This window comes from Dama dama, chromosome 19 (assembly GCF_033118175.1).
Source record: "Dama dama isolate Ldn47 chromosome 19, ASM3311817v1, whole genome shotgun sequence".
In the NCBI taxonomy this organism is placed as follows: domain Eukaryota; kingdom Metazoa; phylum Chordata; class Mammalia; order Artiodactyla; family Cervidae; genus Dama; species Dama dama.
This window is the reverse complement of record NC_083699.1, coordinates 87216273-87239535: the sequence shown is the minus strand read 5'-3', so window position 1 is coordinate 87239535 and position 23263 is coordinate 87216273. Positions and strand designations below refer to the sequence as shown.

Genomic DNA, 23263 nt, shown 5'->3' with positions numbered 1-23263 from the left:
TGGCCACACCACATGGCATGCAGTATCTTAGATCCTTGGCCAAGTATTAAACCCACACCCCCTGCAGTGGAAACACAGTATCTTCACCACTGTACCATCAGGGAAGTCCCCTCTCTATAACAAACAAAAAAACAGTCAAAAACTGCATTTGGTGGTCCCCAAGATCACTCTCCAGTTCCATGACTTTTGGCTAAGATTTATTATAGCAAAAGAATCCAGAGCAGAATTGTTAAAGGAAAAATTCATGGGGCAAAATCCAGAGGAAACCAGAGAGATGCTGCTACGAGTTCTTTCCAAAAGGAGTCACACTGACTACACTTAATTCCCCCAGCAGCAATTCGTGACAGCATGCCTGAATACTGTCTACCAGAGAGCTTGTTAGAGACTTAGTTGTAGTTTGTTTGTTCGCTAGTTTGATTTTTATTAAGACCTAGTCACTTAAGTACCTCTGTCTAGCATATTCCCAAATCCTAGAGTCCTGGAATGAAAATGGGTATTGGGCATAAGCCGTACTGTTTGCAAAAATAGTTTAAGCAGTGACCCAGTCTTATCTGTTAGGGTGGTGAGAAGCCTTCCCAGTCTACATTCCCAGATGCCAGCCAAGGGCTAACCTTGTAAGCTTACTTTTTCAAAGGATAGCAATCTGGCTTGCTATTCTATTAACTCTTTTCTGTCTACTACCGAGAACTAAGAAATATTAATTTCTTAATTTGTATTTTTAAAGTTTTTTTTAAATTTGTATTTGTTAAGCAATTAACATTACAGTTAGAGTCTTCATAGTTTGCTTATTCAGTCCTGATTACTTTCACTTCCCAGAGACAGCCGTTACCAAAAATTTGGTCTTTATTCTTCTATACATCATTTTTCTGTTTTTATCACTTTCATACATCCATAAAGTATAGGTATGAGGTAATATCTTACATTTAAAAATTACATAAATGTGCCTTGTCATATATTGTTTCATATATGACAAAAAGTTTTTTTTTTTCCTTTATTGAACATTAGGTTTTTGAAGGCAGTCTTCTCCTGTTAGGTATAAATGTAGTTTACTCCTTTCACTACTGTGTAATATTCTGTTGTAGAGATTTATTATGTTTCTCTATTGAAGCACATTTAAAATTTTCTCAAAATTTCCCATTGTTAACAATGCTACAGTGAACATGTTTCTATAGTCCCTTTAGGGTAGCACATGTGTGAGAATCTGTGGGATTTATTTGATAAAATATCAATTTGGAGACAATCTCAGACAATGAGCATTTAACATTTTTTCCATTTTCCTTCTAGTCTCAAAAGGAGGGGTTATACTGTATGGTTTTTATTTTTCTTTTGGCTGTGACACACAGCATGTGGAATCTTAATTCCCAGACCAGGGGTCAAACCTGCGCCCCCTGCGTTTGCAGTGCAGAATCTTAACCATTGGACCACCAGGGAAGTCTCTGTATGATTATTTATTTATTTATTTATTTATTTTAATTTTTTTTATTATTATTATTATTTTTTTTTTTTTCCAGTGGGTTTTGTCATACATTGATATGAATCAGCCATGGATTTACATGTATTCCCAATCCCGATCCCCCCTCCCACCTCCCTCTCCACCCGATTCCTCTGGGTCTTCCCAGTGCACCAGGCCGGAGCACTTGTCTCGTGCATCCCTCCTGGGCTGGTGATCTGTTTCACCACAGATAGTATACATGCTGTTCTTTTGAAATATCCCACCCTCACATTCTCCCACAAAGTTCAAAAGTCTGTTCTGTATTTCTGTGTCTCTTTTTCTGTTTTGCATATAGGGTTATCGTTATCACCTTTCTAAATTCCATATACATGTGTCAGTATGCTGTAATGTTCTTTATCTTTCTGGCTTACTTCACTCTGTATAATGGGCTCCAGCTTCATCCATCTCATTAGGACTGGTTCAAATGAATTCTTTTTAATGGCTGAGTAATATTCCATGGTGTATATGTACCACAGCTTCCTTATCCATTCATCTGCTGATGGGCATCTAGGTTGCTTCCATGTCCTGGCTATTATAAACAGTGCTGCGTGTATGATTATTTAAAACGCAAAACTTCTCAGAAAATTAAGGATATAGTGATTTTTTTTTTTTTACTTTTTAAAATAAATCATTTATGTTTTAAATTGTGTGATATTCAAAACAATTTATACAAAACATTTTTTCAGGTATGTCTGTGAGACATCTTTTTCAGTATGAGGAAAGAGGAAGCCTCTTCTATACTTCTATAATTTACACTATTTATAGATTTTATAATGGGCATGGGTTTTACAGTAAGCTTAAGATAGTTGTATAGATAGTGTTTAAAAATGAGGCTCCCAGTTGTTCCTCAGCCTCCCTACGTTTGCATTGGATACCTGAGGGGGAGGGGCTACCTGGCCGCCTCCCTGGAATGAGCCAATTGTTTTTTTTAAAATATATTGAACCTTAGGCAGAGATTGGGAGAAGGCAATGGCAACCCACTCTAGTACTCTTGCCTGGGAAATCCCATGGATGGAGGGGCCTGGTAGGCTACAGTTCATGGGGTTGCGAAGAGTCGGACACGACTGACATGACTTAGCAGCAGCAGCAGGCAGAGATTGTTGTGATCCCGTGTTTCAAATAGGTAATTCTAATGTGTTTTCCTCTGTTAAATTTTCTACTTATGAAGTCTTTTTTTTTTAGGTGAATAATGTCCTAGATTTAGGTTCCACATCTGATTTAGACTACATTTTTAACCATTTATTGTCCAAGACGAATCACCAAGTAGAGGACTTGAGTTACGTATCTTAACCTGACTACAGGAATTGCCTCTAATGAGACTGTTTACATGTGAATGGTTTGGAGATAGACACAAAATAGAGAGCCACAATCTTAATTAATTCAGCTCATTTAATTATAGTGTTTTGTTAGTTCCTTGAGTCCTTCCAGCTTATAAATGCACTCTTTATTCTTCAAACTATTTGAAGATTTTAATTGTTCATTCATTATCTGGGAGCAAAATTTACTTAACCCTTTGATAGGAAAGGAAAATTAAGTTGCTGAAGTGCTGATGGAATTTGTATTTTAAAAAACTGGTTGATTGAGTAGTAAACTTCTTCAGCATGATCAGAAAACTATTTTTAATATAACTCCGGGCTGATTGTAAATACAGTCATCAGTTGTATCAACCTAGTTAACTTACTGAAAGTGCCCCATATAGCTGTTCTTTGCTCCTTTTCACACACTCTTCTGCCCACCAGAAATCCTCAGCTTATGTTATTGTAGTTGTGAAACTGAATGTACAGCATGCAACAAGCTTGACCCCAAAGAATGACTGTTTCAGTAAGTTAGTGTTTGGAGTGTGTGAGAAGGGGTTTTTTTCCAGCTCTGATTGTTGAGTGACTTACTCTGTATTTTGTTTCTTTCAGTGATGAAGAACTCTCTCAGTATCTTTTACAGTTGGTGCAAGTTTTAAAATATGAGCCTTTTCTTGATTGTGCCTTGTCTAGATTCCTACTAGAAAGAGCACTTGCTAATCGGAGGATAGGGCAGTTTTTATTTTGGCACCTCAGGTAAGTCTTTTATATTTCAAATTGAGTCCACTATATGCTTTTGTAAGTATTAATCAACATAATATAGGATATTTAGCAGAAGAGTCCAGCTGCTTTAATTGTTTCTGAGTCATCGATAACATTTCTGCTTTCCTGGTGTCTTCTCCTATTTCTCAATACCCAGATTCTCAGTTTTCATTTGGCAATGTAACTCAGATAAAAGTCCCTCTATGCCTCCTTGATTTTTAACTGTAATTAATAACTTTTTATCATAGTAATTTTTATTGCTACTACTGACTGTTGTAAGTATTGCTATTTTCCAGTAATGTATCCTTACTGGGTTAACATATTTGGATTAAAAAATACTTACTTATTCCTCGAAAAGGTTGTGGATAGTTGTATTATCATTGCGACTATTGCGTAAATAAAGATTTTAGGGATTCCCTGGTGGCTCAGATGTAAAGAGTCCACCTGCCAACGGAAGAGACACAGGTTCAATTCCTGATACAGGAAGGTCTGACATGCCGTGGAGCAACTAAACCAGTGTACTATAGTTATTGATCCTGTGGTGTAGAGCCTGGGAGTAGCAGCTACTGAAGTGTGTACAGCTTAGAACTCTGCAACAAAAGAAGCCAACACAATGAGAAGCCAATGCACCACAACTGGAGAAAAGCCCACCCAGCAACATACACCCAACACAGCCAAAAAATAAATAAATAAAATTGTGTGTGTGTGTGTGTGTGTGTGTATACTCATACACACATATATAAAAGATTTTAGGTTTTCCTAAAACAGCAACTTTATTTTTAGCTTCTTTACTGATAAGGTCATTTTCAGAAATACATCAGTCTTATTAAACCAAGTTTATATGGGAGTAAAATTGGGAAAGAGAACTAAAGTTCTTTTGTTTCCTAGGAAGATTATCACTTTTTTTTTTTTTGAGGTTGTAATATATATATATATTTTTTTCATTTATTTTTATTAGTTGAAGTCTAATTACTTTACAATTTATAGTGGTTTTTGCCATACATTGACATGAATCAGCCATGGATTTACATGTGTTCCCCATCCCGATCCCCCCTCCTGCCAAGATTTTCACTTCTTTGTTTCTGACTCTACTCAGACATTTGTGATTTTTTTTCCACCTGGACTTCATATTATTGAAGCTAATCAGTAACAGAGAAAGATAACTTTTCACCTCTTTGGCTAAGCCTCTTAAAGAAAATAAGCTGTATAGTATTTTGATGTAATTTTAGGGGTTATAGTTCTGAATCTTGATTTCTTTATTATTAACTTTTTAACTTATCTTCTTTCTCATCTAGTTCAATCTTCTTATTTTTAAATCCTCAAAGGAATAACAGAATAAGATATTCCTTCCTTTTTCAAGTGTGTTTACCATTCTTTAAATGAGAAAAAAATCAAATAGTAGTCACTTGAGGAATTTGTTAGTTGTGTGATATGAGTCAGATCTGTTTCATCTTAATTGTCTATAAATTGGTAATAATATCATTTCACTCCAAAAAATAAGATGTAAAAACTTTGGATTTCATGGATTAAACAATTAACTAGTGTTAATATCACATATCTTTTTGAGCTACAGTGTTTAAAGAATTAAAAGTTTAGCATCCAACCAGTGACTGTATACATGATATGATCTTCCTTTCTTTTTTTTTTTTTTTTAAATATTTTTTTCTTTCTTTCTTTTATAAGAATCATTAGTCAATTTCATAATAGAATAAAGAAGTATTTTCATTTGGGGACCTGAAGTGTTTGATAAATCTTCTTTCCTGTTAACTTTTTGCAGATCTGAAGTACACATTCCTGCTGTTTCAGTACAGTTTGGTGTTATCCTTGAAGCGTACTGCCGGGGAAGCGTAGGTCACATGAAAGCGCTTTCTAAGCAGGTATCAGCTTGCTTTAATCTTAATGTTCACTTTGCCACATGAAATTTGATAAATTGTGTCATATGATCTATCTCTCATCACATTGTTTCATAAGAGATTTCCATAACTAAATTCAGTTAATACATGTTTTAATAAAAAATGTAAGCCAAGAAATGAAGTTTTGGCAAATTTAGCAGAATGTTATTGAATGCTATTTGAAAAGTTAGTATTCCTCGTATATTAGTACCATGACTTAAATTTTAATAGCAAATACCTATTTAGATATGCTTAACAATGGGTTTGATGGTAACAAACATTGTGAAATCTTTAGACCCTGTTTTTTTCATAGCACTGAGATACTCTTTCCAACTGGAATACTATATGTGATTCATATGCTCTGTCATTTGTTTTAGATTGAGATATTTTGACACCTGAGTTCGTAGGTGTTATAGCTTCTAGAATTCAGTATACTCAAGCTGCTTTTTCAAACTGTGTATACGTGCCTGAAACTGATATTTCAGGTATGAAATATCTCTCGTATTCCTTCATTTTCTTCCTAGGTCTTCATTATCATTGCAGATAATGAGGTATTAGTCATTTTTAATAGATCAGATATTAAATGCTTACTATATGCCAGGAACCATAATAAGTGTTTTAAGTATGCTATTTTACTGTCCTCATAATGTGCCAGAGTAGTTACTGATACTGCCTGGATATGACAAGGTGGAAAACAAGGTTCTAAGAGATTAAGTAAGATGCCTAAAAGCTCACAGTTATTAAGTAAAAGAAAAGTTTCTGACTTATGTCTGTCCAACTATAAAACTAAATATTTTTTTTTTTTGTAAATTATACGGGGAGTTTTCAACCCTTTTTGTAATACTTCTTTTTTTAAAATCAAAAGAAAATAGAAAACAATTTCATTTTATCAGTATAAATGTATCTTTGAAGCTAAAGTAAAACATAAGCCAAGAAATAAATGCTGTTTTACTGAAAACAGAAGTCCATCAAGGGTTATTGTTGACAATTTCCTCAGTGTCCAGTTGTTTCTGTATTTTTGTTTTGGAGATAGTCATGACTCATACAGCTAATAATTGCAAATAGCAATGGTTTTTCAAGAGCTTTCTTGCAAATGAGATGCATAACCATGGCCCAGGCATGATTTGTTGGTGGCTTCTTGGTGCCCTAGAGGATGAAATGAGAGCATTTCTGCCATCAAGGAAAGCAACCCTGTATTAGCTTCTTCATGCTGAGATTCTTCCTTGACTGATAGCAGTGACATGCTTTTTTTCATTAGCAATAATTTTTCCTGAATTGAATGTTACCAACCTACCACTATAAGGTTTATAAAAATGACTTAATATATACTTATTCAGAACCTGCTATATGCCAGGGTTTGTGTTAAGTATTGGTGATGTGAAGCCACGTTAGCTATATTGCTGCCATCAAGGATTTTATATTCCATAGAATAGGTAGGAAGCATCACTATGAACAAAGCTGTGATGGAATTCCAGCTGAGCTATTTCAAATCATAAAAGATGATGCTGTGAAAGTGCTGCACTCAATATGCCAGCAAATTTGGAAAGCTCAGCAGTGCCCACAGGACTGGAAAAGGTCAGTTTTCATTCCAATCCTAAAGGCAGTGCCAAAGAATGTTCAAATTACTGCACAATTACACTCATCTCACATGCTAGCAAAGTAATGCCAAAAATTCTCCAAGCTAGGCTTCAGCTGTATGTGAACCAAGAACTTCCAGATGTTTAAGCTGGATTTAGAAAAGGCAGAGGAACCAGAGGTCAAATTTTCAACATACGCTGGATCATATAAAAAGCCAGAGAATTCCAGGAAAGCATCTGCTTCATTGACTATGCCAAAGCCTTTGACTGTGTGGCTGACAGCAAACTTTGGAAAATTCTTACAGAGATGGAATATGAGACCCCCTTACCTGCCTCCTGAGAAATCCATATGTAGGTCAAAAAGCAGCAGTTAAAACCAGACGTGGAACAACGAACGGGTTCCACATTGTGAAAGGAGTATGTCAAGGCTGTATATTGTCACCTTGCTTATTTAACTTATATGCAGAGTACATCATGCAAAATGCCGGACTGGATGAAACACAATCTGGAATCAAGATTGCTGGGAGAAATATCAAGAACCTCAGAAATGCGGATGACACCACCCTTAGGGCAGAAAGCGTAGAACCAAAAAACCTCTTGATGAAAGTGAAAGAGTGAAAAACCTGGCTTAAAACTCAACATTTAAAACACTAAGATCATGGAATCTGGTCCCATCACTTCATGGCAGATAGATGGAGAAACAATGGAAACAGTGACAGACATTATTTTCTTGGACTCCAGAATCACTGCAGATGGTGACTGCAGCCATGAAATTAAAAGACACTTTCTCCTTGGAGGAAAAGCTATGACAAACCTAGATAGTGTATTAAAAAGGAGAGGCATTACTTTACCAGCTTAGGTCCATCTAGTCAAAGCTGTGGTTTTTCTAGTAGCCATGTATGGATGTGAAAGTTGGACCAGAAAGAAAGCTGAGTGCTGAAGAATTGATGATTTTGAACTATGGTGTTGGAGATGACTCTTGACAGTTCCTTGGACTGCAAGGAGATTAAAACAGTCCCTCCTAAAGAAAATCAATCTCAAATATTCATTGGAGAGAATGATGCTGAGGCTGAAGCTCTAATCCTTTGCCATATGATGCGAAGAGCCAACTCACTGGAAAAGACCTTGATGCTGAGAAAGATTGAAGGTAGGATGAGAAGGGGTGACAGAGGATGAGATGGTTGGATGGCATCACTGACTCGATGGATATGAGATTGAGCAAGCTCTGGGAGTTGGTGATGAACAGGGAAGTGTAGCATGCTGCAATCCATGGGGTTGCAGAAAATCGGACACAACTGAGCGAGTCTACTGAACTAAGTAAGAGTAGGTATACAAATTAATGATCAAGTATATGATGGAGAAGGAAATGGCAACCCCCTCCAGTATACTTGCTTGGAGAATCCCATGGACAGACGATCCTGGTGGGCTACAGACCCTGGCGTTGCAAAGAGTCGGACATGACTGAAGCAACTTAGCATATGATAACAGTATCATTAATGGCAGCATTATTTATGGCAGCACAAAAGAAAGCCACATAATCTAGCTTAGAGTGTTACAGAAAAGGTCACAGTTCAGGTGACAGTTGTGGCCTTTGATGATCTAGTTCGTGTTAACTAGTTGGAGATTGCATTAATGCTCTACATAGAATGGACAGCTAAGTGTATTTGTGTATATATAGAGAAAGACTGAAAAGGGCAGATTGGTGAGATTGAGATTTATTAAGAATTGTTTCGTGATTATGGAGACCCAGAAGTCTCAAGATCAGTAGTCAGGCAAGCTGGAAATCCAGAAGAGCTGATGGTGTAGTTCCAGCCTGAGTTGGAGGCCTGAGAACCCGAAGCACCAATAGTATATGAGTACCAGCCTGACAGCAATCAAACTTGACACCCGAGAAGAGTCATCATTTCAGTTCAAGTCTGAAGGAAAGAAAAGAGCCGTGCCTCAGCTCAATACAGTCACACAGGTGGAATTCCTTTTTGCTTACAGGAAGTTCTGTCTTTTTTTCTGTTCAAGTGTTTGGATGAGACCCACCTGCACAACGGAGAAGGCAATGGCAACGCACTCCAGTACTCTTGCCTGGACAATCCCAGGGATGGAGGAGCCTGGTGGGATGCCGTCTATGGGGTTGCACAGAGTCGAACACAACTGATGTGACTTAGCAGCAGCAGCAGAAGCACCTACATAAGGGTGGGCAGTAAACGTTACTCAGTCTACACATTCAAATGTTAATCTCATCCTTAAACACCCTATTGACACATCTAGAATAATGTTGGACCAAGTATCTGGACATGCCATTACCCAGTGTAGTTGATTTGTTAAACTCACTGTCACAGACCAACTTGGCACCCATGTGTATTTTCTTAAACTCATGCTTATTCTCCAAATATAAAGAATAACAAGGTCAAAATCCCACCTAACATAATACAGCTACCATAACTACCATCAATTATGCATTAACCTCTTTCTCAGATGAGGAGATAATATCCGTGAGTGGTGTTTGTTCTTCTCCTTGATTATCCTGTAAATTATATAGTATGATTAAAATTAACAGCAGTTAAATATTGTTTCAGATGTAAGTAAAGATATAATAAGTTAATGTGTCTTATGTTACACGATAAAGGTATAAGAGGGGAAAGGAAACTAAGACATTTGTGATATATATATGTATACATGCATGCACACACATACTCATAACAATAAGAAGATATTCATGACAATTAGTCCTCTTTACTGTATTTGATCATGTGGTTATATCTAGTATTTATCATTACCATCTTCTAACTCATCCTGTATTCCCTTTGTCTTTAGGAAGCACCTCAATTGGTTGTGTTCTTTTTCTCATGGGATGACCTAAACCCTCATTGTTGAAGAGTGTGGGGCATTAGTAATTCTATGAGGGTTAACTTGTAATTTCCCATTGATCTTAATCACAGGACATGGTAATTCTAAGAGATCAGCTGTATTCTAGACATATACTCTTCCTAATTTCCCCTTTGTAGTAAGGATCAGTCACCTGTAGCCAGCAGCATAATGACCTTCTCTGCCTTTTTTCCAGAAGCATGAGGAGCCCAGAATGGCTGGGCAGGGGTCTACCTTCCAGTTGAATGGAATAATTGGTGTATTTCCCAGTGGAGTCATTCTTTCTGTAATTCAGCCCTCTGTGCCAACAGAGCACAAGGTCTCCAGAACAGGAACCAAAAATCTTGGTAGTGGGGCACTAAGGGCTCCCCTGGTGAGTCAGTGGTAAAGAATCCGCCTGCCAGTGAAGGAGATGCAGGAGACTTGGGTTCGATCCCTGGGTCAGGAAGATCCTGTGGAGGAGGGCATGGCAACCTACCCCAGTATTCTTGTCTGGAAATCCTCAGAGAAGACACTGGCGGGCTACAGTTACTGGGGTCACACAGAGTTGGACACGACTTAGTGACTGAGGAACAAGGGGTAATAGTGGTACGACCACTCAATTCCACACTTTGATGGACCTGTGAATCCTGGCTGTTGGGAAAACAGCATCATACATTGGATATGCTGATTCAAAGGATATGCTGCCTTTTGTAGAAACTTGCCCCCGCCCTGCAAGGCATTGATGCCTAGCCAGCACTGTAACTATCTTCAAAAGTCCATTCCACTGTTTTTATCAAGGCACTTACTTCAAGATCGTAAGACCAGGGCATTCCATGAACATGAGCCCATAGACGTACTTTATTTGCTGTAAAATGAGTTCCTTGATCAGAAGCAATGCTGTGTGGAATGCCATGATGGTAGATAAGGTGTTTTGTAAGTCCATCGATGGTAGTTTTGGCAGAAATGTTGCTTGTATGCAATTTCATATCGAGTATGTGTTGCAGCAAGAACAAGACACTGCACTTTCCAAGAGGGAGGCAGTCCCATGTCATCAAACTTTCATTCCGTAACTGGCCCACCACCCCCAGGAAATGGTGCTGTATCAGGCATTCAGTGTTAGTCTCTGCTGCTGGCACGTCGGGCACTCAGCAGAGCCACAGCATGTGGGCTTTGGTGAGTGGATGTCCCTGTTGCTGAGCCCATGCAGAACCTCCATCCCTGCAGGGTTTCCCATTGAATGACGACAGGATTGGCTGAGGAAAGAGGCTGAAGGGTATCCATGGAACAGGTCACCCAATCTACTTAATTTTAAAAGTCTTCCAAGGTTAAACTTTTGTAAGGTTACAGTGGGGCAGAAGATATCTTTTTTTTTTTTTTTTTCCCCATTCAGAGAGGTCTTTCACATACCTCTTCCTCAAATTTTGTGATTTTCTAATCACGTTTCTTCTAAGTCCCTGACCATCAGCTAAACGTTGGTAACAGCTCATGAATTGGTATATAACTGCAGACATGGCCATTTCACCTTCCAAGCAAAATGAACAGCTAGATACACTTTTCAAAGTTCTGCACACTCGGAGTATTTCCCTTCACTGCTGTCCTTTAGATGTATTCCTGAACCGGGCTATAGTACCACAGTTCTATGCTGCCTACATGTTGTAATCCAGTCATCTGTAAACCATGATTAAGTCTCTTTCTGTATCTACTGGTCATAAAGGACTCCTCATGAGACCATGGTTTAGGCTAGGAGAAAGAAGATAGTGAAACAGGAGTGGGAAATCATGGACATTTGGTCTACTCCTTCATGTAACTTGAGCCATCAGGGCCAGATTGGGCACAATCTCTTACATAACTGCTTTCACTTGATCGGGAAGTCCTGCTGTGCTCACTCATCTTCATGTGTGCGGGGTTAGCTAAAACCCGGTTATTGACAGGCAGCTCAGGTTGCATGATTACATTTACTCTCTACTAAAACCTAGAAGCAAACTTGAAGAGCTCTGTCTCAAAAAGAGAGTAGATATCAGCAGGGGATGGTAGATTTTTTGTTTCTCTGCCAAATCCTAAGGACTTGTGCTATGATTCAGCTCTAGGAGCCTGCCAAACACAGTTCAAGCCCCATTAGGTCTGTTGGATCATGTGGCTACAACTTGTGTGGCAGTTTGGGCCTGCTGCAGAGCCTTCTCTTGTTCTCTTGTTCATTCAAAACCAGCACCCTTTTAGTTGCTGGATAACTCAGTACATTGGCCAAGGTACAAGAGGAATATGTTACCTCCAAAATCCAAAGAGGCTCACTATGTTGTGCCTTATTTTGCTTGTGAAGAGGGTCCTGAGCACCAAATTATTTTTTGCCTTAGAAGGGACATCTTGACATGCTCCACACTCCTTGAGCTCTAGAAATTTCAGTGAGTTTGAAGGCCTCAAATTTTTTGTTGGATTTATTTCCCACTTTCTGAAATACATATCTTAAGTCCAAAGAAGTTGCTGCATTTTACTCACTGGGTTCCATCAGCATAATGTTATCACTGTAAGGGACCAGTATGATATCTTATTGAAGGGCAAGTCGATCAGGATTCCTTCAAATGAACTATGACATAGAGCTGGAGAATTAATATACTCCTGAGTTAGGACAATAGGAGTGTATTGTTGGCATTGCTAACTTAAGCAGATTGCTTATGGTGGTCCTTATTGACACATATGGAAAATAAAGCATTTGTCTAATCAGTAGTTACCAGATACCAGGAGATAACTTACTTTATTTATGCAGTGAAACTGCATCTGGTATATACCACCTAGTTAAAGCTCTAACAATCCCCTGTAATTCTCTAAGAGTCATCTATCTTTTGCATAGGCCAAATAGGCAAGATGAATGAGGATGTGATGGGAATCACCACCTTGCATCTTTCAAGTCCTTGATGATAACACTAATCTGTACAGTTACTCCAGGAATGTATTTACTATTTCCTCAGGTCGAAACAGTTGTGATAACTTCCACCTGGCCTTTCTGACCATAGTAGCCCTCACTCCAGAGATCAGGGAACCAACATGGGAATTCTGCCAGCTTCTGTTTCAGTTATACATTCCGGAACTACAGAAATTACCAGAAGATGGATTTGGAGCAACTGCCCTTTGAAGAAAGATCTGTGCTAAAACTCCCTTGTTAACTTGCCCTCCATAAGCCCCCACTTAGTTTGGTGATTGTCAGTGACGTTTTGAGTCACTTTGCATTAGTGTCATTTTAGAGATAGTGTCCAAAAATCCCTGAAAAGCCTGATTATTTCCTTTCCCCCAGTGTGCAGTTACTGTGGCCAAGGGGAAGCCAGTGGAAAGTCAGTTTCAGTCTGGTAGATACTGTAGAGTTCTCAGGCATCATTTGATGTTGATGAAAGTATCAGGGGATTTATCAACTTCTCAGTTTTTCTACGTATATGAGTACATGTTAGAAAAGTGAGTCCTGAAGGTTTACCACTTAGGTGTTTATTAATGCTATGGTATAAATTTAGACCATTAGCTGTATGTGATTGTAATTATTACAGTATGTAAGCTGTAAGTATTAGGAGGGTAGTTTCATCTCAGTTCAGTTCCGTCGCTCAGTCGTGTCTGACTCTTTGCGACCCCGTGAATCTGAGCACTCCAGGCCTCGCTGTCCATCACCAACTCCTGGAGTTTACTCAAACTCATGTCCATCGAGTCGATGATGCCATCCCACCATCTCCTCCTCTTTGGTCACCTTCTCCTCCTGCCCCCAATACCTCCCAGCATCAGGGTCATTTCCAGTGAGTCAACTCTTTGCATGAGGTGGCGAAAGTATTGGAGTTTCAGCTTCAGCATCAGTCCTTCCAATGAACACCCAGGACTGATCTCCTTTAGGATGGACTGGTTGGATCTCCTTGCTGTCCAAGGGCCTCTCAAGAGTCTTCTCCAACACCACAGTTCAAAAGCATCAATTTTTCTGTGCTCAGCTTTCTTTATAGTCCAACTCTCACATCCATACATGACCACTGGAAAAACCATAGCCTTGAGTAGATTGACTTTTGTTGTCAACGTAATGTCTCTGCTTTTTAATGTGCTATCTAGGTTGGTCATAACTTTCCTTCCAAGGAGCAAGCGTCTTTTAATTTCATGGCTGCAATCACCATTTGCAGTGATTTTGGAACCCAACAAAATAAAGTCTGACACTGTTTCTACTGTTTCCCCATCTATTTCCCATGATGTGATGGGACCATATACCATGATCTTAGTTTTCTGAATGTTGAGCTTTAAGCCAACTTTTTCACTCTCCTCTTTCTCTTTCATCAAGAGGCTTTTTAGTTCCTCTTCACTTTCTGCCATAAGGGTGGTGTCATCTGCATATCTGAGGTTATTGATATTTCTCCCAGCAATCTTGATTCCAGCTTGTGCTTCTTCCAGCCCAGCATTTCTCATGATGTACTCTGCATATAAGTTAAATAAGCAGGTGACAATATACAGCCTTGATGTACTCCTTTTCCTATTTGGAACCAGTCTGTTGTTCCATGTCCAACTGGTGTTTATTAATGCTATGGTATATATTTAGACCACTAGCTGTATGTGATTGTAATTATTACAATATGTAAGCTGTAAGTATTAACAGGGTAGTTTCATCTCAGTTCAGTTCAGGCGCTCAGTTGTGTCCAACTCTTTGCGACCCCATGAACTGCAGCACGCTAGTCCTCCCTGTCCATCACCAACTCCCAAAGTTTTCTCAAACTCATGTGCATTAAGTCAGTGATGCCATCCGACCATTTCATCCTCTGTCGTTCCCTTCTCCTCCTGTTCTCAATCTTTCCCAGCATCAGGGTCTTTTCAAATTAGTCACCTCATCACATCAGGTGGCCAAAGTATTGGAGTTTCAGTTTCAACATCAGTCCTTCCAGTGAACACTCAAGACTGATTTCCTTTAGGATGGACAGGTTGGATCTCCTTGCAGTTCACGTTTCATCTAGCTGATGTAAACTGAAAGTAGTATATTCAACTCACGTAACTGACATTTTTGTAGTATTAAATATGCTCTCCCAGGCTATGTTTGTTGTTACTACATTGTGTTTTTCTTGTGCCAAAGACTTTTTGGCTTTTCTAACTTCTCTCACTTAAACGCCATTTGTTTCCCCACTCCTAACCTTCTGTTCAGGGCTTTCCTGCTGGCTCAGAGGTAAAGAATCCACCTGTCAGTGCAGGAGATACGGGTTCAATCCCTGCGTGCAGAATATCACCTGGAGAAGGAAATGGCAACCCATTCCAGTATTGTTGCCTGGGAAATCCTATGGATAGAAGAATCTGGCACGCTCTAGTCCATAGGGTTACTAAAGAGTTGACCACGACTTAGAGACTAAACAGCAATAATTCCCTTTTTTAAATCCCTGCAGTAATTTTCATTGCATGAATAATAAAATTCAACTTTCAACAAAGTCAATTAAGATATCACCACCCCCCGCACCTTGATAAAGTCCCTACTTCTTTGGACTCATTCCTGTGATCAAACTACCCTGAGCATTTTCTTGTTTCTCTGAGAACCCCAGTTTGACTTTTATAACAGCAAAAATAAGACATGTGTCGGATCACATTATTCTTACTCTTTCTTGACTAATGACCAGTCAGGGGAAGATCTTACCCTTTACATGGCAATTCTTGTTACATTGTAAACTTACAGTGTGACAAGGTGTTGAAACACTTAAAAGATTTGGTTAATGGCCGCGTGGGTATTCAGAACATTGTTCCAGGAAATGGATATCAACATAATTATGGATAGGCCCTGAAAATTTGCAACTATATACATATGGAAGAAATTCAAATATGAAATACTTCAAAAAGTTCTTATTTGCATAGTCCACTTTTCAGCTAGTTCCCTTTTCACAAGTGTTTGTACAGCTCCTGAAATTGTTGAGAAATGGGCTGTCTGTGGTTTTGACAGATGGCTAACTTGGCAAGCTTCAGCAATCTTCATTTTATCCTCCAACTACATAGAACCCTTCCAGTTTCCTGTGAGCAAGCCCTCAGCCTGTCTGTAGAAACTGCATGTTGAATTCATATCCCTATAGAGTCTTGGTGGTTTCTTTGTATAGAAGCAAAATTCAGAAGTGAAAACATGGTGTAAAATAAATCTGTTCATGGAAATGCAAACCATAGTGATCATGTTGTGTTGCATACATATTCTATATGCTTGTTATATGCAGGTTATCTGCTGATGTATGTATTTAATGTTTCTCAATTGTTGTTTCCAGTTTTAATTACATAATAATAAAATGAAATATTCCTTTCTATGTTATATGGCTGGTCAAGGCTAGGTCTTGAAGAATTTGACTAATATGACCTGGACAGTCCTTAGGTTAGTAAAAATAAGATTGACTTTTAAACACATGATTTGATTCAGTTGGCCATTGTTGATTCCCCTTGTACTACTTGTGTAAGTTTTTTTTATTTGCATAAGTTTTGATAGAGGCTTCCCTTGTACCTCTGCTGGCAAAGAATCCGCCTGCAATGCAGGAGATTCAACCCAGTTCGACTCCTGGGTTGGGAAGATCCCCTGGAGAAGGGAAAGGCTACCCAACTCCAGTACTGTTGCACTTCCCTTGTGGCTCAACTGGTAAAGAATCAGCCTGAAATGCGGGAGACCTGGGTTCGATCCCTGGGTTGGGAAGATCCCAAGGAGAAGGCAAAGGCTATCCACTCCAGTATTCAGGCCTGGAGATTTCCGGGACTGTATAGTCCTTCAGGTTGCAAAAAGAGTTGAACACGTCTGAGCAACTTTTAGTTTCAAGTTTTGATAGCTAGAGTTTACCTCATTGTAAAGACCAGTAATTTAGACTTGAACAGCTATTGTTGTCTGTATTCGTATTTATTTTATTGTACAGTCATTTACGTCATACCCTTAGTGGAAAGAGATTATACTGAGAAAATGTTAAACAAGAGTGATGACAAAGATAGTAATGTCAATCCCACGGATACTTGAAAATACAGATTTTCCTTTCGTATGGTTGAGTTGCCGAGTTAGAGTGTGGTTCAGATTTATTGTGTTTCAAATTCTAGTTGAACTCAGTTACAGAGTTCTGAGTAAAGTTTCATACTTATCTTCTTACCTGCAATCTAGGTCTCTACTTTTCTCTAATTTATAAGATTTTATTTAAGAAAAGGATTTGTGAACATTTGAAAAATTATACTTTAAGTAACAAGTGTTCACAATAAATTTATTTCCTTGTATATAATATATTTGTCATAAACAGAGTACTAATTTTACTTTAGCTGATTACGCTGCCTATATGTTGCAGGGAGGAGAGTTAATAGGGAAATGGTTATTGATTAGTAGTACCATGTGATATTATTTTTAACAGAAATGAATTTTGATGGTGTGGAAACTTATTTTTCAGGTTGAAGCTCTCAATAAACTAAAAACTTTAAATAGTTTAATCAAACTGAATGCAATGAAGCTAAATAGAGCCAAAGGGAAAGAAGCGATGCACACTTGTTTAAAACAGAATGCTTACCGTGAAGCACTCTCTGACCTGCAGTCACCTCTGAACCCATGTGTTATCCTCTCAGAACTCTAGTAAGTGACCTTCTGTACTGTGCTTGGTGAACTTCCCTTTAAATAGCACTGCAGGAGGGATTTCCGAGTGATTGTTTAGGGGAGCAGTGAAGACAGCTGTTGGTAATTGGAATATAATTAAAGAAGGAAACTCTTAAAGTTCTCTAAAGTTATTCTCATGTTAATAGGATGTTTGCCTTCTAGCTAATTTACCAGTGGGCTTAGTGGAAATTAATTTCCTATCAGTTGTATGTAATTAAATTCGTTTTCTATATTACTGGTTTCTTAGAGTTGAAAGTCTTACGTAAGCAAAATGTTGGCAGCCATCATAGATTTTTTACTAATTAAACTTTCCTTCAAAATGAAATTTTTGAATGAACTTAGAAAATGATTTCTTATATTTACTTTTCCTGCAAAAGTAACAATGGGAAAGTAATAATTATGTTCAGTATATCAGGATTCAAAGTTGATCCTTCTTTAGGAAGTCACGAATGAACTCACAATCCAGTGTTATATTCTGATTGTTATTGTCCATGTATGATAACAAAAGTTAAAGAAGAAAAAGGAAAGAAAAGGAGGAGCTTTAAATATAGTGGTGAGAAGGGCAAATCTGGATTTTCAGTTCAGCTCATTTGTCATCACTGCATGCTGACCAAGGCTAGTGTCACAGTTGCTTTTCTGCCAAGAGGAAATGTTCTAGTTCTGACTTCTGTAGACCTGAATGGAACAGGTGAGGGGTTTTCCCAGGCCTACTATATCATGGCAACATTACAGTCTTGCTATATGGTTTAATTGAAGTGGGCTAATTTTTCCCTTTCTTCCTTTCAGTGTTGAGAAGTGTAAATACATGGATTCCAAAATGAAGCCTTTGTGGCTTGTGTACAACAACAAGGTGTTTGGTGAGGATTCAGTTGGAGTGATTTTTAAAAATGGTGATGGTATGTATTGAGTTCTTTACAGTGCCGAATGCCTTAGTAGTTTTCATTTTTTGTCTGTTTGCTTTCTCTGAAAGGTGATGTCAAAATGTAGAACAAACACATGGCAGCCAATCGGTAGCTGTTAATGGTCGTTAAGTTGAATTTGACCTATCATAAACCCCCTTTTTTTCTCCTTTTAGAAAGTGATTTGTATAGCTTACTTACATGCGTTGTTCTAATAAACCTTCTCTTTCCCCTTCAAAATACAACGCTGTGTATTCCTTTGATTAAAAGCTTATCAAGTATAAGAGAATATTTTCAATATGTTCATAGCTTTGTTTCAATGATAGCAATTTTTTTTTCATTTATTTTTATTAGTTGGAGGCTAATTACTTCACAACATTTCAGTGGGTTTTGTCATACATTGACATGAATTAGCCATGGATTTACATGTATTCCCCATCCCGATCCCCCCTCCCACCTCCCTCTCTACCCGATCCCTCTGGGTCTTCCCTGTGCACCAGCCCCGAGCACTTGTCTCATGCATCCAACCTGGGCTGGTGATCTGTTTCACCCTCAATGATAGCAATTTTGATAGTGCTGCCATAGTTTTATATTTTAATTAAAACATTTTACCCATATTTTATAAAAGAAATGCCTCTGAAGTAATCACACCAACCAGAAGGTACTCATGATTGTCACCATTCATTAGTTTTGTGATTGCAGGCAAATCATGTGAAATTCATTGCTCTTCAGGTTCTTCCTGTCCATGAACATTATATCTTCTCTGTGTTGGGTCTGTTTAATGGAATTAAGTGAACCTAACTGTATGTGCTTACAACTGTTTTTAAAAGAAATTTAAAATTCTGGAAAAAAGTTAACAGAACAGTTATTTTCCAGTGTTTTTTTCCAGCCAGTTAATTCTGGCTGAATTAGTTAATCTTAAGTTAATGTTATTAAGCATCAAGTATAAAGCACTTATATAAGGGCTTTTCCCCCTTAGATTTACGGCAGGATATGTTGACACTCCAAATGCTGCGCTTGATGGATTTACTCTGGAAAGAAGCTGGTCTGGACCTTCGGTAAGATTTCTAGTGAATTTCTTTTTATCTCATATTGTATTCCTTCCACGACAAAGTTTCAAAAACTTCTTGTTGATTTCTTCCTGATATTATTATTGGTTGTTGTTCATAGTTATATCCATATAATTCTTTATAGTTTACAACAATCCCTCAATACATTATCTTACTGAAACCTCATCAAGTGTAAAACTACACTTGTGACAGCAAGAGTCACATCCCAATCTGCGGTTTTTGAGGTGGTCTCAGGAAAGACGCATTTGTGTTCGCGAGAGTGATAAGCTGGAGAAGGGCCTGCACCTCTTGCTTTTCAGCCTAGTAACCCTGATTCTTCTAACCTTCCTGAAAGGGAAGTCTTTAGGTGGACTTTCAGGACTTTTTGCTTGCCACCATTGTGAGGGGTAAACAGTGAGCAGAACAGGTTTATGGTGATAAAGAAAAAGGAAACATAATGGATTTTTAAAGTTAAATTATTATAAATCTTTTAAGATAAAGAGCGGATAATTGCAAACACTGTTGATATGTTTAATTATATAAAAATACAAGGTTCAAGTGTCAGCAAACCAAAGTCAAGCCTCACCCCAGGTGTTATATTCATAATGAACAGGACAGGGGGATAATAATTCTAAATATTAAAAGAGTCCATAAAAATAAACAAAAGGGAGAAGATGTGAAAAGGCCGTTCAAGTTATAAAATAAATAAGCTAATAATTATGCAAATACCATTAGTTCTAAGGTAGAAGTTCATGTTGAAAGAACAATTAGATACCATTGATTTCTTACCAGAAATTTTGTTTAAATGAAATACAGTCTGGAGCACTGTTGCAGTAACAGAAACAAAAATATTGCCATGTGCCATTGTAAATTAATATAAACCTCTCTGTATCACTTATTTATACTCTATATCCAATATTTCCATAATTTAACTTAAAATTAAAAATGTGAAAAGAGATTCATGCACAAAGGTACTCATTCTTGCTTTATTTATAGTAAAAAAAAAAGTGGGCCACCCTTTTCAACGTTTGTTCATTAGTATAATGGTTTAAAAAATGAGCTTTCACATATGATGAAACATCTCAGGTATTTAAAAGTATTGTTTATAGAGAATTGCTACCAGTTTGGGGAAAGTACTTTCTTCAAACATCAAGTGAAACAAGTGAGATGCAAAAAATATTTTAATAGAATGATTTCAACCTTTTGAAAAACTTCCTGAAAAATGACACATATTTAAAAATGTTTACAGAAACTAAAATGGTATAATAGACATTACTTATGGGTCGTAGGTTTAAAGATGATACAATCCCCTCTGCCCTTGGTACACCTGGTTCTCTAATTTTCTACAGTGTACTCCTTTTAAGGAGAGAAAAACATTAAACATATTTCATGATATAGGGCCATACAGTTAAAAAGATTTCCACGCTAGTTATTAATAACTTCATCTTTTACTTAATTCTTCGCTTTTTTAAACTGTGAGATATTTTAAACATGAAATATAGATGATAATTGACAATATTTTTGTGCTCTTAAGCCCAGATTTGTGTAGCCATTTAATAGTTTAATGACAGATGTTAACATGTTTTCATATTTACTTTTTTAAAAGAGGAATTAAATATGCAGATAAAATTGATGCATTCTTATGATCTTCTCTTCTCTCACAACTCAAGATTTACCATTCTAAACTGTAATACATGTATGTTTGTGTCTAACTATATATTATATATCCATTGAATGTTTTGAACTTCCAATAAATAACTATTGTATCACATGTAATTTTTTGCAGTTTACTTTTATTACATGTTTTGAGATTTACATGTAGAGGTCTAATTTGTTATTTTCACTTCTATATTAATGTTTTGAGTAAATGCAAAAATTTATCCATTCCCCTATTAGTAGCTATTTGTGTTCATTTGAACCTAAAGTTTGTACACTTCTCTTTACTTACATTTGGAAGAGTTCTTTAGTTTATATAGCCAGAAGTGGAATTGCTGGGTCATAAAGAACATACACCTTCAGCCTTACCACTGTTGCCCACGTGGCTTCCAGAATGTTTATACCAGTGTTATGTTTCTCCCCAGAAATACCTCCTTGCCAATCAGACTTGTTACATTTTTTGCAAATCTAGTGGACATCACATGGTGTCTCCTAGACTTTTAACTGCCATTTCTTTGGTTGAATAATTTTTCAGTGTTTATAATTATTGTGTTTTCTCTCTGCTGTGAATTACCTAGGTTACTTTAAGGTTTATGCTTTTTGTATTATTTTTTAAAAATCCTTCTCTGTATAGTTATCTTAAAGATGCTGTCTTTTGTTTTCTGAATTTTAAACTTGACTTCTTTTCTGTCTCTCCAAAAGTTTAGTTCTAGTGTTGACTTCTTTGGGATTTAGGTTTTTTTGACTACTCTTCTTGAGTCCCTTTTGAGGCTAAAAGTTGTCTATTTCTTCATTGTTTTTTAATTTATTACCATACTATTTCTAATATCTTCTTGTAATTTTACAACTTCTGCTATGTTATTTTTTTTTCTCCTTCTACATTTGTAAAATTATTTTGTATGCAGTATTTTTTCCATATTAGTCTTTTCTAGATTAGTCTTAGAGGTTTGCATCTTAGTATTTTTAAAGAATGGGCCTCTTATATTTCTGTTTGTATCATTGATTTCTTTTTTTTTTTGTATCATTGATTTCATCTTTATAGTTTCCTTTCTTTTACTTGTGTTAATTCTGTTTCAGATTTTTTGAAACAGTACATTGTATGTGTGTTAGTCGCTCAGTCATGTCCGACTCTTTGTGACCTCATGGACTTCAGCCTGCCAGGCTTCTCTGTCCATGGAATTCTCCAGGCAAGAATACTAGAGTGGATTGCCATTCCCTTCTCCAGAGGATCTTCCTGACCCAGGGATCGAACCCTGGTCTCCCGTATCGCAAGCAGATTCCTTACCATTTGAGCTAGAGGGACATTAATTTTCGTTTTTTGAAACCATACATATGTTTCTTCTAACTGCCTTAACTGTTTTCCTATCAATTTTTTCACCTAAGTTTTAAAATGTACTTGTTTGTGCTTTTTTATAATACATCACACTATATAGAATTTACTTCTAAATGTTTTATTATTTCCATTTTTATTTCTTCAAGTCCTGAACTAGTTTAAATTATTTGGACTCCCAAATTACATTGAACCTTTTTGTTGTTGGTGTCTCTATGATGTCTTAATTTTATTGTACCTGACTATTGTCAGATTTTGTGTTTTATGTAAGATCAGTGTCATATTTCTTAAGATTACTTATGCATTACCATATGCCCAGTTTTTCTGACTATCACATTGAGTGTGATATTCATTGATTGAAAATATTTCAGATGCTGTAATTATTAACTGTAAGATCATAAACTGGTCTGTTATATCAAATTTGTTGATTATGTCCAGATCTCTATTCTTATTAAAGTTTTACTTGTTTGTCACTTCAGAGTTATTTTAAAACCTGCCCTTATAATTGGTATTTGTGAGTTTCTAGCTTGCAATTTTGTTAATTTTCTAATTGTGATTTTAATTTGCATTTTCCTAATGACTGATAATTTTGGCCAGATTTTCATGTGCTTGTCAGTCATTTGTATATCTTATTTGGAGAAATACCTATTCAAGTTTTGTTCTCATTGTTGAATTGAGTTACTATATTTGTCTTTTGAGTTATGAGTTCCTTATATATTTTGGATACTAGACTCCTAGTGAATACATTATTGGCAAATATTTTCTCCCATTCTGTGGGTTTGTTCACTTTCATGATAGTGTCCTTAGATGCACAGAATATTTACTTTGATGCAGTTCAGTTTATCTATTTTTTTCTTTGGCTTCTTATGTTTTTGGTGTCAGGTCTGAGAAACC

General features: G+C 37.1%; 1 protein-coding gene across 2 annotated transcripts in view; it reads left to right on the top strand.

The window, feature by feature from the left end:
* LOC133073765 (phosphatidylinositol 4,5-bisphosphate 3-kinase catalytic subunit beta isoform) overlaps nt 1-23263 on the top strand; it is a 184079-nt gene that overhangs the window by 142637 nt on the left and 18179 nt on the right. For both annotated transcript variants that reach the window (XM_061167699.1, XM_061167700.1), the window contains 5 exons: nt 3400-3543; nt 5327-5426; nt 17236-17414; nt 18222-18331; nt 19314-19392. In XM_061167699.1, coding sequence (XP_061023682.1) covers nt 3400-3543; nt 5327-5426; nt 17236-17414; nt 18222-18331; nt 19314-19392 — 612 coding nt within the window. The remainder of the gene's footprint in view (nt 1-3399; nt 3544-5326; nt 5427-17235; nt 17415-18221; nt 18332-19313; nt 19393-23263) is intronic.